The sequence below is a fragment of the Excalfactoria chinensis genome, chromosome 12, assembly GCF_039878825.1.
Source record: "Excalfactoria chinensis isolate bCotChi1 chromosome 12, bCotChi1.hap2, whole genome shotgun sequence".
Taxonomy (NCBI): Eukaryota; Metazoa; Chordata; class Aves; order Galliformes; family Phasianidae; genus Excalfactoria; species Excalfactoria chinensis.
Window position 1 is genome coordinate 8,234,900 of NC_092836.1, and position 15,102 is coordinate 8,250,001.

At 41.5% G+C, this 15,102-nt stretch overlaps 1 protein-coding gene across 3 annotated transcripts in view; it reads left to right on the plus strand.

The window, feature by feature from the left end:
• Nucleotides 1-9,379, plus strand: part of CFAP20DC (CFAP20 domain containing) — a 62,504-nt gene extending 53,125 nt beyond the window's left edge. For 2 of the 3 annotated variants that reach the window (XM_072347367.1, XM_072347368.1), the window contains 2 exons: nt 4,610-4,701; nt 7,405-7,882. In XM_072347367.1, coding sequence (XP_072203468.1) covers nt 4,610-4,701; nt 7,405-7,408 — 96 coding nt within the window. In that variant the 3' untranslated portion in view covers nt 7,409-7,882. Of the gene's footprint in view, nt 1-4,609; nt 4,702-7,404 lie in introns of all 3 variants that reach the window. The other variant, XM_072347366.1, reaches the window with a different exon arrangement.
• Nucleotides 9,380-15,102: the final 5,723 nt, after the last annotated feature.

The window sequence follows — 15,102 nt, forward strand, 5'->3', positions numbered from 1 at the left end:
TTACAGACGCATACGGCTTGCATATGAAATCTGATTTCTGGTTGGGTTGTTTTTTTTTTCAAACAATAGGATTTCATTGTTTACATAACAAAATACATCTGAATGTTAATAGCCTTCAGAAGTCCTTGCTGCACTACTGGAGCTAATATTGAAGGCTTTATATCTATGGAAGTGTTTCTGTTTAAAAAAACCTCATTACACATCCATACATAATATATTACAAAGCGGGACCCAAATAAGTGTTTATAGGTAATCTGATGTAAGTTAATGAAGTTCCACATAACCTTGGAGTTCAGCAGGTATGTACATAACTGAAAAATCAGATCTGCTGATCTACAGGAGCCTAAAAGTAATGGAGTCTCCAGAAAAGATATAGGAATGGGTGAGGGGCCGTACCACAAAGCTAGGTGGCTGTATTGACTTATTTGAGTATTAGGTTGATCTCTGGCAACGTCTTCTAAATAAAACATCCTTACAAATCCAAATACAGTGGGGAAAAAAAGGTCTTCATCTTACCCATTACAAATATCCAAGCTACACTGAACCACTTTTTAGATAGGAGCTCATACTTTGCATTTACCTGACCATGGTAAGGTATTACTTGGAGTGTGTGCAGTAGAGTCTGTTTCAGCATTATTAAATATTATTAGTAGAACAGAAGTATGTGCTAAGGTTTTAGATGACAGCAGCAAAACCTGTCAAGAACTTATCTTTGTTCCTTACAACTACTTTGGTAGTCTTTATTTGTATAGGAGCATTCCCTGATCCTCCACAGAGTTAATCAAAGTATTCATGGTAAACAAACAATTCCACAGGTGTGCTCCTCTTGTTACCGCTCAGGCATCAGCAAGTTCTCTTCCAGTATTCATAACAATTTCCTAGGAATTTTATGCAGCTAAATATCATCTCTTGTGTTCTTTATTGGTCGTGCTCTTCAGATGCTGACTATCCTGCCCACGCCATGCTTTGTCCCTGATACAAAACTGATGTCATTTTTTCAGTCCCTGGTTTGATGCAGTGCGGCACTTGCCTTGCATTTCTTAAGCGCACTGCTAAGTTGACCTAACATTTTGAATATTCCTTTTAATTCCTCTCCAGCCCATCAGACAAAGCTGTTGTACTAAAACTTCAAAGCATTTTAATTTTGTTAATAATGCGAATTAAATGATCCCATTGATTAAAGTAGTACAAATTAAATCTTATCCAAAAGGAAAGTGATAAAGTACGCTATCTCCATTCACAGGAATACTTAAAACCTTTTTATTATGAGGCTTGCCATTTTCTCAGTCCAGCTAGCAGGACTCCCTGAGAAGCAATCTGTAACTAAATAAGAGTATCAGCGGCATTCATCAAGATTGAAATCAGAGCCTCTGATTATTCATTCTTCTGTTGATGGCATTATTGCTCATGGAAAAATTTTTATATGGGATTGTCTCTGATTAAATCTTTGTTTAAGTGCTGCTTAAAAAAGCATTGCTAATTTTCTCAATAGATTTTACCAACGGACGCCACTTTCTGCAAATCCTTCTGTCATAAAACTGAAGAACTGTTGATAAGTCCCAAAGATTACTCCTGTTTTCTCTCAGAGTTCAGCTATCGGGGGATCTTTCAATACACGACATTTATTTTCCAAAAGGTTTCATAATTTTTTTTAAAGAGAAGACTATGACACGACAAGATTATATCACGCGTGTTTTACTCTATCTTGGTATGGAGAATTGCTTTGAGAATAATTAAGGCTGTCAGTGCCAGCATTAAAGATGCTGGCCCATCTGAATGTGTGCAGAAGCTGTTGGGAGCCCTTGGACAACAAAATTCACAATGTCAAAAGACAATACTTAGCATTCAGCATTGTTATCAGAGAAGCTCTAGATAGTTTATTGCATGTTGATTCTATTGGTTATAGCTTGAGGCACTGATAGCACAAATAGAGTGTTTTAATTAGTCAGAGTGCTTGATTGACTCTTCTGTTTTAAGGAGATAAAGCAGCTCTTTAAAGAAGTCTGCCCCAGAAATATATTTTTTTAATTTTTATATATTAATAATGATAAATAGTTAGCAATAATTTAATGTTTTAATAAGAAATAATAAAGTTGCCTCAATCATAAATCCCCATACCTCTGCCTCCCTTCGGAACCACCAAATTCCCAAGCTCTTACACCAGAACCACCAGAACAAATAATAACACATCAGCTGATCCAGACGCCTCAAAATAAAGAGGAAAGTGAGCAACTTATTTAGACTAGGATTAAATAACTGGAGAATTAAATAGAGGACAAAATCATCCAGACAGGGACAAATCATCCCACCTCTGATTTCTCAATCCATTTATCTTTAAACTCTTCCAAACCTATAGAACTGTGTGTATGCTCTAATGCTTCTTTGCTTTTCTAACTGCATTTGTTAAACAGACTGAGACCAAGCACCATCCTTCCTCTACCATCCCACTGGATATCATGTGCTGATACTTAACTGCTGCTCCTGAAGGCTTTCAAAACTTTGGTGTAAATGAAGAATCTTTGGGATACAAAAATGGCACACAATGACAGAGAAAGCTCATAATGAGATGTCTAGGCAAGCATATTGTGTGGATGAGTTGTACCAGTTCTCATCGGCAGAGCAGCAGAGGAGGATTGGTTGGAAGCTGGACATAAATGTGAAAATGGAATGATGGGATAAAAAAAGATGTGAAGTGTGTTTTTTACATATTGAAATGATGGAAGAATCTGTGTCTTTTCCTTTAAATCTCCTATACCACTTGCTGGATTTCTACATCAGCAGTTCTGTTTCCTGAGGCATAAAATTAGTTTTTTCCATTTTGACTGCTAACTGATAGGCGGTTGTCCCCAAATTCACCCCAGACTATGTGTACGTGCCAGCAGAAGATGATGTGGAATCAGCAACAAGTCCAGAAGTAGCAGAAAAGCTAACAACCAACAAAAAAGCAACTGTCATATTTTAGCAATTGCAGCACATGACTAAAGCCTCGCCAGATTTCTCGGTCAGAAACAAGTCTTACATGGGATCTTTGAAGCTTTTCAGAAAGTAGAAGTACATCACCTGTTTACTTGGTGTTGGGCAGCTGATACAGTTGGGTGGTGTAAAGAAATCTGCCAAGCTTCGGGAAAATTCATCCTTTCTTGAGGAATCCCTGAAAACTACTTGCACAGCCCCAGCTGATCTTCCTAGCCTCTAACAGGAGTTGGATGCAGAATGTTCTTGTACCAGCTGCTGGAACAGCCATGGGCAGACATAATCTGAATTAGCTCCAAACTGACTTAGCTCAATAGAGCTGCACCGTTCCACCAGCATGAAGAAAACATGAGAATTTAATGACCCCTTTTCCCATCTACTTCCTTTGCCTTGCAGTGAAATACATTGGTCAAAAAGGATGGATCTGGTTCCATCAAAATGAGATGATTTACTGAGGTCCCTTGAATTCCATTTCAAATGTTAAATTTCAATCACTGAGTTTAGTTAATGGTGATGTGGAAGCCTGAATGCGTTACAGCTTTTAACTGTTGAGCAGGAGAGATGGGAACATAATGAAACATCAGCTATGCACAGTGTACAGGGATTAGCTTCTTACATGAAAAGAATTGTGAGACGTGGTCAACTGCAGAAGGACGGCCTGAACTTTGTGACTTGGATGTGTCCTTCCAGGGCTCCGTTTCTCTGACTGTATAACTTGATTGAAATCTCACACATGTGCTTCCTACCCACTTTCTCAGTGGAAAAGTCTACCTTTCAGCTTGCAATAAAAAGCAATAGCAATAACAATAAAAAGGACCGTTCTGTTTTCCTTTTTTGAGCTGTAACAATTGAAGGCAGTGTATCATAAAGTGGCGTATCGGAAATGAACACTGAACTTTGCATCAATGTATGATAATGTGAAAATCATTTTTAAAAGCTGTCACAAAGTAGCGTTCAGCAGAGGCATAAACTGCCTATAAAATTAAATAGGTGAAGAAGTCCCATATTCTCCTGTCTGTGATAAAGATTACATCGAAACTTTTTTCTTCCTAGAAGCAACATGGATTTGTGACAACTGCGATGAGAAGACTTCTCTATCTTATGGTCAGCAGCTACAACTGTGTTATGGTCAATAACAAATTTTATCCATAACATATAACAAATCTTATAACACTAACACTTGCTGGGTCACCCAGTTGGACTAGATGATCTTGGTGGGCTTTTCCGACCGTAACTGATGCTTCTGTGATTCTATGACCCTATAGAGGGGGCTGCAAGCAGTGCCAAATCAATGGCAACCAAACACAGCTCTTGCAATTGCCATTAAGCCTTTTTCCCGAGGATTTCTGGTTGACCTCTATGGTACCATCAAACACAGATGGCTTCTCACAAGTCTGTTGCACAACAAAGGACTCTGATGAGTCCCATAAGCTTTCAGAGCACAGCTCTGGGGATTAGGATTGAGAGAGTAATACCAGCTGAAGATTTTCAGTGTGAACAGGTGAAAATGCTAAGGAAGGAAGGAAGCCTTAACTTTTTTAATGATGTTAGCTGTAAGCCATATTTTTATAATAAAAAAGTCACAAATAGGAGCACAAACTGTGCTTTTAGATCTGATTTTGTTTGTGTTTTTCAGAGACTGGTTGGATGTGTTCAGTCCCCCCATTACTCCTGCAAGCCAGAAATTGGAAGACCACAAAAAATCTTCATCAAATCAGAGTATTCCAGGTAGGAATTAGTGCAGGTAATGGACCTGGGTAGAAAACCATTTCTGAATGCTGTTCCTGTAGTGCTGGTTCTGCTTTCCAGTAGTTGTTCTTTTATACTGCTGCATTTTGCGTTCAGAGTTAGTTATTATTTTCAGTTCAAACTCACAGGGTTTTCCATGCCTCCGATAGAAGACTAAGGTAAGCAGCTGTAGATTCGTAGCGTTCTTGTACAATATAGATTAATCCCATTAAAAAATACATCTTACTTGTTTAAAATCAGGAATTGATGATAGTGAATATGGAAAACAAAACAGAAAAAAAAAAGAATGAATGAAAAAACTAAAACTGATGTCAACAAGAAGCGGAACAGGTATATATGTGGTACTTCTCTTCCGATTAAAAAATAAATAAATATAGATTTAAGTGAAACCTCAGCACAATTTCCAAAGGCAAAAATTGCTGAGTTGCCACCTCAAATGCTCCAGTTTTTTCCTTCATAACAGCGTTTGTTGAGAGAATGGCAAAGAACTTTGTGGAAACTGGAACGTCGTCAGCAATAGAATAAAACATATACCTTGTTTTCTTCAAACACTCTTTTTTTCTTACTTATGTGTTAGGAAATAGGGTAGATACCTACATCTTTCTTCAAGTCCAGGGAATTCAATGTGAAATCTCATAAATCTGACCTGTGTATTTTGATTGCCTGAGGATGAAGATGTCTCAGTGATTTACAGTCCAGAATAGATGATGGCCCCCAAATTGTCCATCTTTTCATAGATGTGTATTTGTAATTGTTCATGACAGCAGAACAGAATTCTGCTGTCAGGAGGGACCTTGCTTTGAAGAACCAAATAATATGTTTTGTTAAGGGTCCTAAATAAGCCCAAGAGAATTGGACAGTAATCCTTCAGTTAAAGACGTCTTGGATATTAATTTGGGAAAGGTCTCTGAGATGTGGATTGATGTGGATTGATGCCTTGGTGTCTGGATTATGAAATCCAAGGCTTGCTGCAGTAAAGCTTGAATCTCTGTAGATTTTAACATTTGGATGATTGTCTCTAAAAAGCCAATGAAGCTCTGTGCGTGTTTCAGAAATTGCTGGATTTCTCCTGCTAATTGACACCACATTTTCCAAACTGTTTTGTAAATTCTTCCTCAGCTCATTTTCCTTTATGGTGAAATCTTTTCATGATGTGTCTATCATGGCACATTTGGAGAACAGAAATTCTCTGTGTGTACCATCACTTTTTATTTTGGCTTTTTCTTTTTGCACATTCATTGAATCTAATTAATTTCTGACTCAGAGGAAATAAGAGACTAAGAGAGCAGTTCCCTGACCCCAGTCTGGGCTTTTTCTGAGCCACTAGAAAGTCTTCCCTATTAAAGTAACAGAGAAGAACCACAGTGGTCTTAGCAGCTGTGGGAAGGGGAGACATGACTGGCACAGTAAGGGCCTTACCCGATGCTGATTGTATTCAGTATCAATGAGTTCCTCTCAAAAAGTTACGGATCATACAGCTCACATTCAGCTTATGTGAAAGACAGGTTTAAAAAAGGAGCCTCATTATATATAAAGTATCTGTAATAAATCTGTCTGGATTCATCAATGTATTTTAGGCTAAGAATTCATTTCTGTAACCTAAAAACTTTGTTGAATTCTATATAGCTTTAGACAGCCTAGATCTCAAAATTTTATTGTCTGGAAAAATCTTATCTCCTCTCTGATATTGCAAGGTCTCTTATAATTGTTTTGCTTTTGTTTTTCTTTAATATCAGATACCAGACATTAAAATGCATTTCTAAGAAGCCCCAGAGTTCACTTGTTATGAGCAGTTAGGATGCCACACTGCCTTCCTCTACTTAAGGAGCTTTTTATTTAAATTCTAAGACATCCATACTAAGAACTAGCAATCCTCATCTGCAAATATTAATTGGAGTTTATACCTTTGCATATGTAGTTAAAGGTCCTGTCTCAGGATAACACTGTATCTTTTTGTCTTGCTTTGGTTTTTATTACCCTTTATTTCCTACCATGAAAGAGCTCACTGTCTCAGGAAAGTCAATATGAGCTCATTTATTGTAACAATACTGACACTTCTGTAAGCTGGTTGGACTTGTTTGTCATACGATTTCTTCATCCCATTAATGACAATGAAACATATGGAATATACCTTATCGGCTACCTGTAATGTGTGTATAACCAGCAATAATGAATACCCCATGAATGCTAACAAACGTCAATGCTGTTGCTGTGAAACCAACATGACAAGCAGCAAGTCTTCAAACAGAAGTGTTTGTGCTGCTTAATTTTCTGATTTCCACATAGAATAGTTTAATAATACACAGTTGAATTCCTACAGTCCTTAGGACCAGATTGGCTGTTTGTTGGACTAAAGTGGACGTTGAGAAAGACACCACTTAGGAGTACTTTGATACGCCCTCAGTAAAGGTACTGCTGCAGAACAGCCCTCTTGGACTTTGTGAAGTCCAGCTGTTCAGCAAACTGAATGCCATCATTTCACCTCAGCTGAAGGCAGCTCTTCAGAAGTAAACAGCAAAAAACTAATAACTGACCTGCATTTATCTTGAAGGTAACAAGTCAAAAGTCAAAAGATTATACAATATAAAGAGAAATTATGTCACATTTGACAGAGAGGTATTTCCATGTTATTTTTCAAAGTGAATGAGAGTGATTTGCTCTTACTTTCCACTCCTCACGCAGGTGAAGACGACCTAAATGCTGAAGAAGATGAGGAAGTCCTGACTCTGTTGTATGATCCATGTCTGAACTGTTACTTTGACCCAAACTCTGGGAAGTACTACGAATTGGCATAGCCAGATCATGAGAGCGCACCGTTTTGTATTCAGAATAGATTTATCTTCTAACTCTTTGTGAAGTGTGACTGGGCTGTATAATTTGTCATGTAATTTAAATCTTGAAGTAACCAGTAGTTCTGCAAACAGAAGAATATGTTTTGTACATAGTGTCTTGTTTTTATAGTTTCCTATTAAGCTGTACTGCAGTGGAAAATCACGCAGCGTAGAAGTTCTGGTGGGTAAGACATTTATTTGTTGGTGTCATTTATTTCCAGCATTCAGAGGTTTCACGTGGGAATGAATGAAGCTGAATCAAGAGCTTTTGTGGTGGTCATCTCTAACTTATAGTCTGACTCAAATAAAAAGAACTTTTTTCATTCATCATTTATTGGATCCTTTTGTACTTCCAGGATACACACTGTGGCCCAAATAGACACATTCAAGGGTGTCTATTTCATAAGCTCCTTCTGTCATCAGAAAAAGGACCATAAGATGGGCTCTGGTACCAGCTGCCCTCTATTTTCTGCTGTAATTTGAGATGGCAGTAAGGAGTGACTGTTTCAGCACTCAGAAACTGGAGCCTTGTTCCACGTAAAGGCAAGAAGGTGTGTATGTGATCCATATGCATAAAGTCCTCATACGTTTATATTAGTTTTTCTGCTATGTTTTGCAACATAATAACAAAATTTGGGTATCCCATCCACAATGTCTTTCAGTGCATTTTCCATTGAGGGCCCCAGAGTTCCAACTTAGAGATTGAAATTGCATGCATCACAGTGTGATTTCTTCTTGCTGTACGTATAATATCCGTGGTGACCAGCAAGGCTATGGAGATAAAGCAGACCATTCAGAGCATTACAAAGTTAATGCAGCCCATGAAACTGTGCGGGGCAGAGACTGCCTGCAGAAGAAGCAAGATGTTTGGTTGTAATGGCATCGAGCTCACAGCAGCTTCGGAATCCAGCAGTTCAGTATGTAACAGTTTTCTGGAGGGAGTTAAAGTGGATGTCAGCATCACGTGGCAGAAGTGAGCTATGGACATTTCTGGAGATTCGTGCTCTGAGTTTCTACTTGATTATATCCAGTGCTGTTCCACGGTAATCATTTGCAAGTTGATTACTCAGTGAATTTTTAAGAATAATGTATTGGAATGTCATAAAGTGAGCTTACAAAGCTCACTGGCAAGTGATTTAAAATGTTACGTCTGTAAATTATTTGTAATTATGGATGCCAGTTAATGAATATCCAAGAATCAATTGAAAATGCAGTTGTTAATAGTGCCTTGGCACAGGATCAGATTGTGTATTTGGCTTCGGTGGCAGGTACAAACATATCACTGTCAATTGATTCCAGCAGCACTGAAATCCACAGGAAGACAGATTCTGTGTGGAGATAATTTACTTACCCTGCCTTAGCCAGTTTATCCCAGAAAGATTTACATCTGTTCTTGCTAATGCCATAATCAGTTTAAGAGTTCAATGAAATCATAATTTTGCCCTTCGAAACTCAGATCCTGGCTCACACACACTTGTATGTACACAACTGCTTTCTGTTTACTGTCTGCTGTGTGTCCTCAGCAGCCATGTGAGCTCTGTGATGCTGAACAGAGCACCTCTGTCCCAAAGAGCTCCCACCACAGGACAGCAGCTTTGCCTTTTCCCCTCTGCTGCCATGTTTACAAGGTAAGAAGACATGAGAAGTACTTATTATTTGTGTAACCTTCAGCCATCAGATGCTCAGTTTTGGCGCATCTTGAAAGTCTGGGTCACATGGCAGGACTGCACAGGCTGGAAAATCCATGCAAATTGTTTTGCATAATGCATTTCATACTCAATTTTTGTCCATAGCGTTTCTTAATATTAAAAAAAGAGACTGTTTTTAAGCAATGAATTATGTGCAGAACAAAAAGACAATCCGGTCTCTCTTTCCTACGTGGTACTTCTGATAATCACTTCTTTTGTGGTTACTATAGTAACTCAGCATCCTCAGCTGCCACCTTTTCTGGCACTTTGAAAAAAAAAAATCTATTGAAATTCAGTTCCCTCCCAAAGTGAAAGCTTGGTTTCACGGCACCCACAGGAGTGTGTCAGTGTAACAACAGTGCTTCTCCTTGGTTCTGGTTCCTGTTGAAGTTGCTGTTAGCAGCAGCGCAGGAGCTCTCCCTGTGATGTTCTGGATCCTACTGCAGTCGCTATGAGCCTCATCCACCTCCCCCCAACCAGGAATAGGTTTGGGGTGCTGCTGCTCCATAAACTCACTGCCATAAACCACAGAGCCAGGCTCCCAGCACCACTGTCACTGCACTGTAATGCTGCTGTGCTTCCAGTAATGCTTCCATTACACCTTTTAGGGTTTTTTTTATCTATTAACAAGTTTATTATTGGATGATTGCATGTTTTATCTTCGTGGGAGACCAGAAAAAGCCTAGGTCACAAATTACAGGCGTCATTTCAGAGCACTGCATATTTATTAGGCCATCTGCTACCGCCGTGCTAAAGGCACAAACCTTCACTCCAGCAATCTATTCGCAGCGACTGCCTTACCACCTGAGGTGGAAAATACTAAAGCTCTGGATGCATTTATTATCACACTGAGTAATTTTCTAATGCGTTCACACAGCTCAGAAAACATCCCATGCAAGAGTTCAGCTGCTGCTTTCTCATTGGGAGGGCTCTCCAAGGAGGAATCCCATGGTGCCGTGGGTTTGTTGCATTGGGCACATGGTGACACTGAGTTTTGTCATTCAGTGCTGGGTCATCATAGAACCACAGGATCATTTTAGTCAGAAGGGACCCTGAAAGGCCATCAGTCCAACCCCCCTGTAATGAACAGGGACACCTACAGCTCCATCAGGTGCTCAGAGCCCGTCCAGCCGGGTCTTGGCTGTCCCCAGGGACTGGCTGGGAAAACAGTTCTCCATTTCGAGATAATTTCAAAGCTCATGGACAATTATTTTTCTGTGGAAATGCTTTTCCAGTGTAGAGCTTTGTTTGCTGAGCGTTCCCATTTCCAGTGCTGCTGTTTCTCATCCCCTGCATTAACACATTACCACGGAGAATGAATGGCTGCACTTTTGGCTTTGTATCTTTCTTCCATATTTTTGACAACTGTTTTTCATGCCTCGCATAAATCACTGCCAACCCATGACAAAGTCAAGTGCATTCAAAGCCTGTGCATATTTAAGTTTCTGCTTCTCCTTTGTGCGATAGCCCATAGCCATATTTTAAAGCAGCTACAGTCTTCGTTACAGCCTTTTACTAAGCACACATATTGGCATTTTTTGTAACTGGGTTACTGAGCAAACTCTAATGACTCACGCAGCTCTCACGGACGATCATGTAAATCCTTCTTAATTCACAGTTTATTGACCACGGTGGTTCTGGATGAGCATCTGGTGCCAGCCTCCCTCCTGTGGGTACTGCACCACCTGCTGCCACGTCTCCATGGAAATTCCCAAGGTTCCTCTTGAAAAACCAATGGCCGTGCTGCAGCCCTTCGGCTCATCTGCAGGAAAACCCAGCGGGGCGGCCACGGTGTGAGGAATGCTGAGTAACCCGTGGGCAGGGCTGGATCGTGGCCAGGCAGCAATGCAGGTGGGGAATGTGTCAGGCAAGTTCGGCCACAATAAATACCTACTTAGCAGGCAGAGGATGTTCAGATCTAAATCAAATTGCATACGAAAAGTGGAAATTGCTGAGACTGGTATTTACCTGTGAAACCAAAATTACTTCGTGAAGAAAATAATTACAGACACAGACTGTCTAAAAAACCAGTTGTGAGTCATTATCAAGCAGTTGAGATGGAGGCACTGCTGTGAAGCGCAGCGTTCAGAGCTACACCCCACATTTTGTTCTGGTTGCGTTGCAATGCCTTTCAAGTTTAAGGAGGTCTTCTAGGAGATGATAAACCCCATGAAGGATTAATAAATCAGCACAAGGGAGAAACCCTATTGCCAGAAAAGGCTGATGAGTTCAGGGAATTAGTGGGGGAAACATGAATATTATACTAAAAGCAGTTGCTCGTTGCCGATATCAAGGCACCAGTGAGGCAGCTGAGCTCACCTTTGGCTCTGCCCTACAGGGACACATGCAGGGCCATGTCCCAGACCCTGTCCTGAAGATGAAGAGCTTCAAGGATTGCAGCTAAGGGCCCTTTGCTGCAGCTCTCCTCCCTGACACCTATCCCTCATGATGTCTTAGAGGTTGGAAAGACCACAAGGATCACCTTGTCCCACCATCAACCCATCGCCACCATACTAAATCCACCTGCTCTTGAAAACCTCCAGGGATGGTGACTCCAATACTCTCTGGGCAACAGCCCTGGCCACTCTTGTGCCAGGCTGCTCCGAGCAATTAGCGGGTTTACAGCCACACAGCATTCCAAGAGGTTTCCTGAGGCTGGGACTCTTTGGCTCCTCCATCAGAAAGCAAAGCAGCACAGCCCCTTGCTCATCAAATCCCACAGCACTCTTGTCTTAGCCCAGAGTAAGGGCTAAACAAACACATCTAAACAACTGAAAAGCACGTCAACATTCAACTTCAAAAGAAAATGCAGTGAAGTGTGAAATTATACCTTTTATTCCATAAATCTCCAGCAACCAGCACAGCTCTATAACTTGTATCACGCTTTAATACTGGCAGAGTTTAACACACCATGCAAACCCCATAAAGTAATTACATTTCATCTCAACAAAGAAACAAAATCCCAGCTCATTCATCCCCCTCCATCCGAGGAAGGATTATAGACAATTCAGTGCATGTCGATTTTTCCTGGCGATAAATCCAAAGCAGGTCACCAACAAAATGGTAATGTGGCTTCCCCAGGCAGCTGATTTACAGGGAAAAGCAGAGATATTGTTTGGTGTCCTTCAAGGCATTGTCACCCTGCTAAAACCCCTTTGCTTTCTGAAGCTTCTTGAGGTTTATCCTCTACTTACAAGAAGCTTAAAAACATAAAACTTACCAGGAATTGACCATTTCCATGCTTTGCAATTGCTGATCTGTCGGGTTTTGTTGCTTTGGTTGTTTGAGTTTTGCACCAGATCCTCATTCAGCCTTTAAAGAGTTGCTTCAATTTGCAATAAATGAAGCGATTTGAGCATCAATGGCAGAAAGACAGCAGAAGGCTCGGACACGTTCACACCTGATGGCACCAGCCATTGCCTGGCCACTAAGCCACCAAGGTCCCCTTGGGCCAGCAGGGCTGGGCCAAGTATACAGCTGTTTGCCATGATGGAGATGGCCAGAGGTGCTTCTCCACCAGGCACAAAACATCACAGCCCTAAGGACTTTCTGCCATCCCAAAATCAGCTTCTAGGAGGGCATGAAAGTAAACACACTGGGCAAAAGAAAGGGCACAGTGGACTTTACAATATAGCTTGGTTCCCAGTTCACTCAGGAAAGCAAAGACATGAGCTGGTGTATGCAGCTGTATTACCATAGTGGGATCTTTTGTACATGGAGAGTTGGCAGTGAAACCTTAGCAGCAAAGAGGGTTAAGTTCTGCTCAGCACCACCAGAACCCAGAGAAGGGCATAGAATTTGATGGAGAATTTTTATTTTAAAAACTTAGCAACCTTCCTGGGAGCCCAAGAGCAGCTGAAGGCCAAACTGAGGGGAAAAAAGCTACATAGGGCAAATAATTTGATACTGTTAAAATCAATTATAATAAAATCAGCAAGGAAAAATAACAGAGACATGAGATGCCAAGAAATGTCATTTCTACTGCCCTTCTTCTGCCTGGTGCAGGCACGGCACCAGGACAGCCCCAGGGGTGCAGACAGTCCCAAATCATCACAACGAAGACATGGTTACTGGGTAGTAACTCAGCAGATGGTGACTTTTTGAAGTAGATCAAACACAAATGATACTTTCTGAGTTTGTTCCTTTCCATCCTGATTCTCAGTAGTGTGTTCAAATGTCAGGGAGCATCATATTTCTATCTTTTATTTCCTCTGTGAGAAGAAATCTTCCTTAAGAAGACTCAGAATTACATCTTGTGAGAAAAGCTATGCTCCCTTGATGAAAGCAATCTACTTTACAAACATTCCAGAGTACAGTAAAAATAATAGATGCAAAAAGCCCCACTGGCTTTGTTCTCAGTGGAGACTTTTAATTTCCATTGCACTTTTTACAGAGATATTCTGTCAGCACAGTGATGCTTTACAGGGTTGGTGGGACCCACTGACAGCACAGAGCTAAGATCTCCTCAGTGTCCCTAGCTGGGACCACCTCTGGGAGCTTCCCCTGTTGTTCCCCCACCAGGGCAGCCCCCAACGTCTCATTCTGCCCCACTGCATTAAGCAGCAGCAGGTTTGGAGCACTCAGATGATGTGTCCCCAAAGCCTGCCCTGCCACTAGTGATAAGCAAACCTGGGTAGCACAGCATGTAGGATGGCCGTATGCTCAATCAAATATTGTTTTTCAGCCACACGGAAGCAGCAGAAGCAGATGCAAATTAACTCACTCCACTGAACAAGGCCCAAGGGCAATTTCTTCCCACTAATATAGGGCCCGTCTGGAAACCTGAGGTGAGGAGCAGGTAGAAGCACCTGACCCTCAGTGCCACATCTCCACAGCTCTCAAACACCTCCGGGGATGGTGACCCCACCAATCCCTGGGCAGCCTGTGCCGGTGCATCACCACTCTCTCTAAGAAGAAAGTTTTCCCAACATCCAACCTGAACCTACCCTGGTGCAACTTAAAGCCATTACCTCTCCCATTACCTGGGAGAAGAGGTAAACGTGCCCCAGTGCACAGCTGGGAGTGCAGCACTTGGCAGCAGTGCTTCACCCAATGTCCCTCCATATTTAGTGCAAGGGAAGCAAACTGGAGGCCCCAAAGGCACAGCCATTGCTAAGGCAGAGATTTGTCCCCTCTTGTCATTAACTGCCCAAATCAGAGCTGCAGAGCTGGCACTATGCTCCACTACACTTTGTAATGAAATCACCGACTGTGCCTAAGAAACAGATTTAATGGTATGATACTAATAGAGTCACACATTTCCCATGCAAACATTCATGATCTACATCCACACCCTTTTTTTCGTACTGCTTTTGCTTCATAACAAAGTATCGAGCACAGCACCAGCTGGCACTGAGCAGAGGACGGCAAGCACTGAAGCACTCCCATAATTAATCACATAGAGAAGGAATCTGTGGCTGTGGGGTCAGAGGACCCCATGGGCATCCATCTGAATTCTAAGGCTCCCAGCAGCCAAAGGAGCAATGCAGAGGGGCTGGGTGCTGCAGAGAGGTTGGGTGTTGTAGCACTGGGGAGGGATTTGCGCTCCAAGTCCTCACTGAGCAGTCACCAAGCTGTCTCAGAGGAAGGGCAGGGACTGGGGGTCTGAGGGATGGGAGATGTGCTAATTGCCTCCGACAGGCGTAATTGCTACAATTCAGAACGCTAAAAATGTGAAATTAGGAATAATCAATGGATGTTTATGATCTGTGTCTATACCGTGAATTCAGCTAATACAGAGTAATTACACTCTTCTAATTCCTGGTGTTTGTCATCGTTGGGTTGCAGAGGAGTCCTGCAGAACATTAACAGCGGATTGGCTGTGCTAGAGCTGCAAACCTTAGCGCGGCGCGAGCTAATTT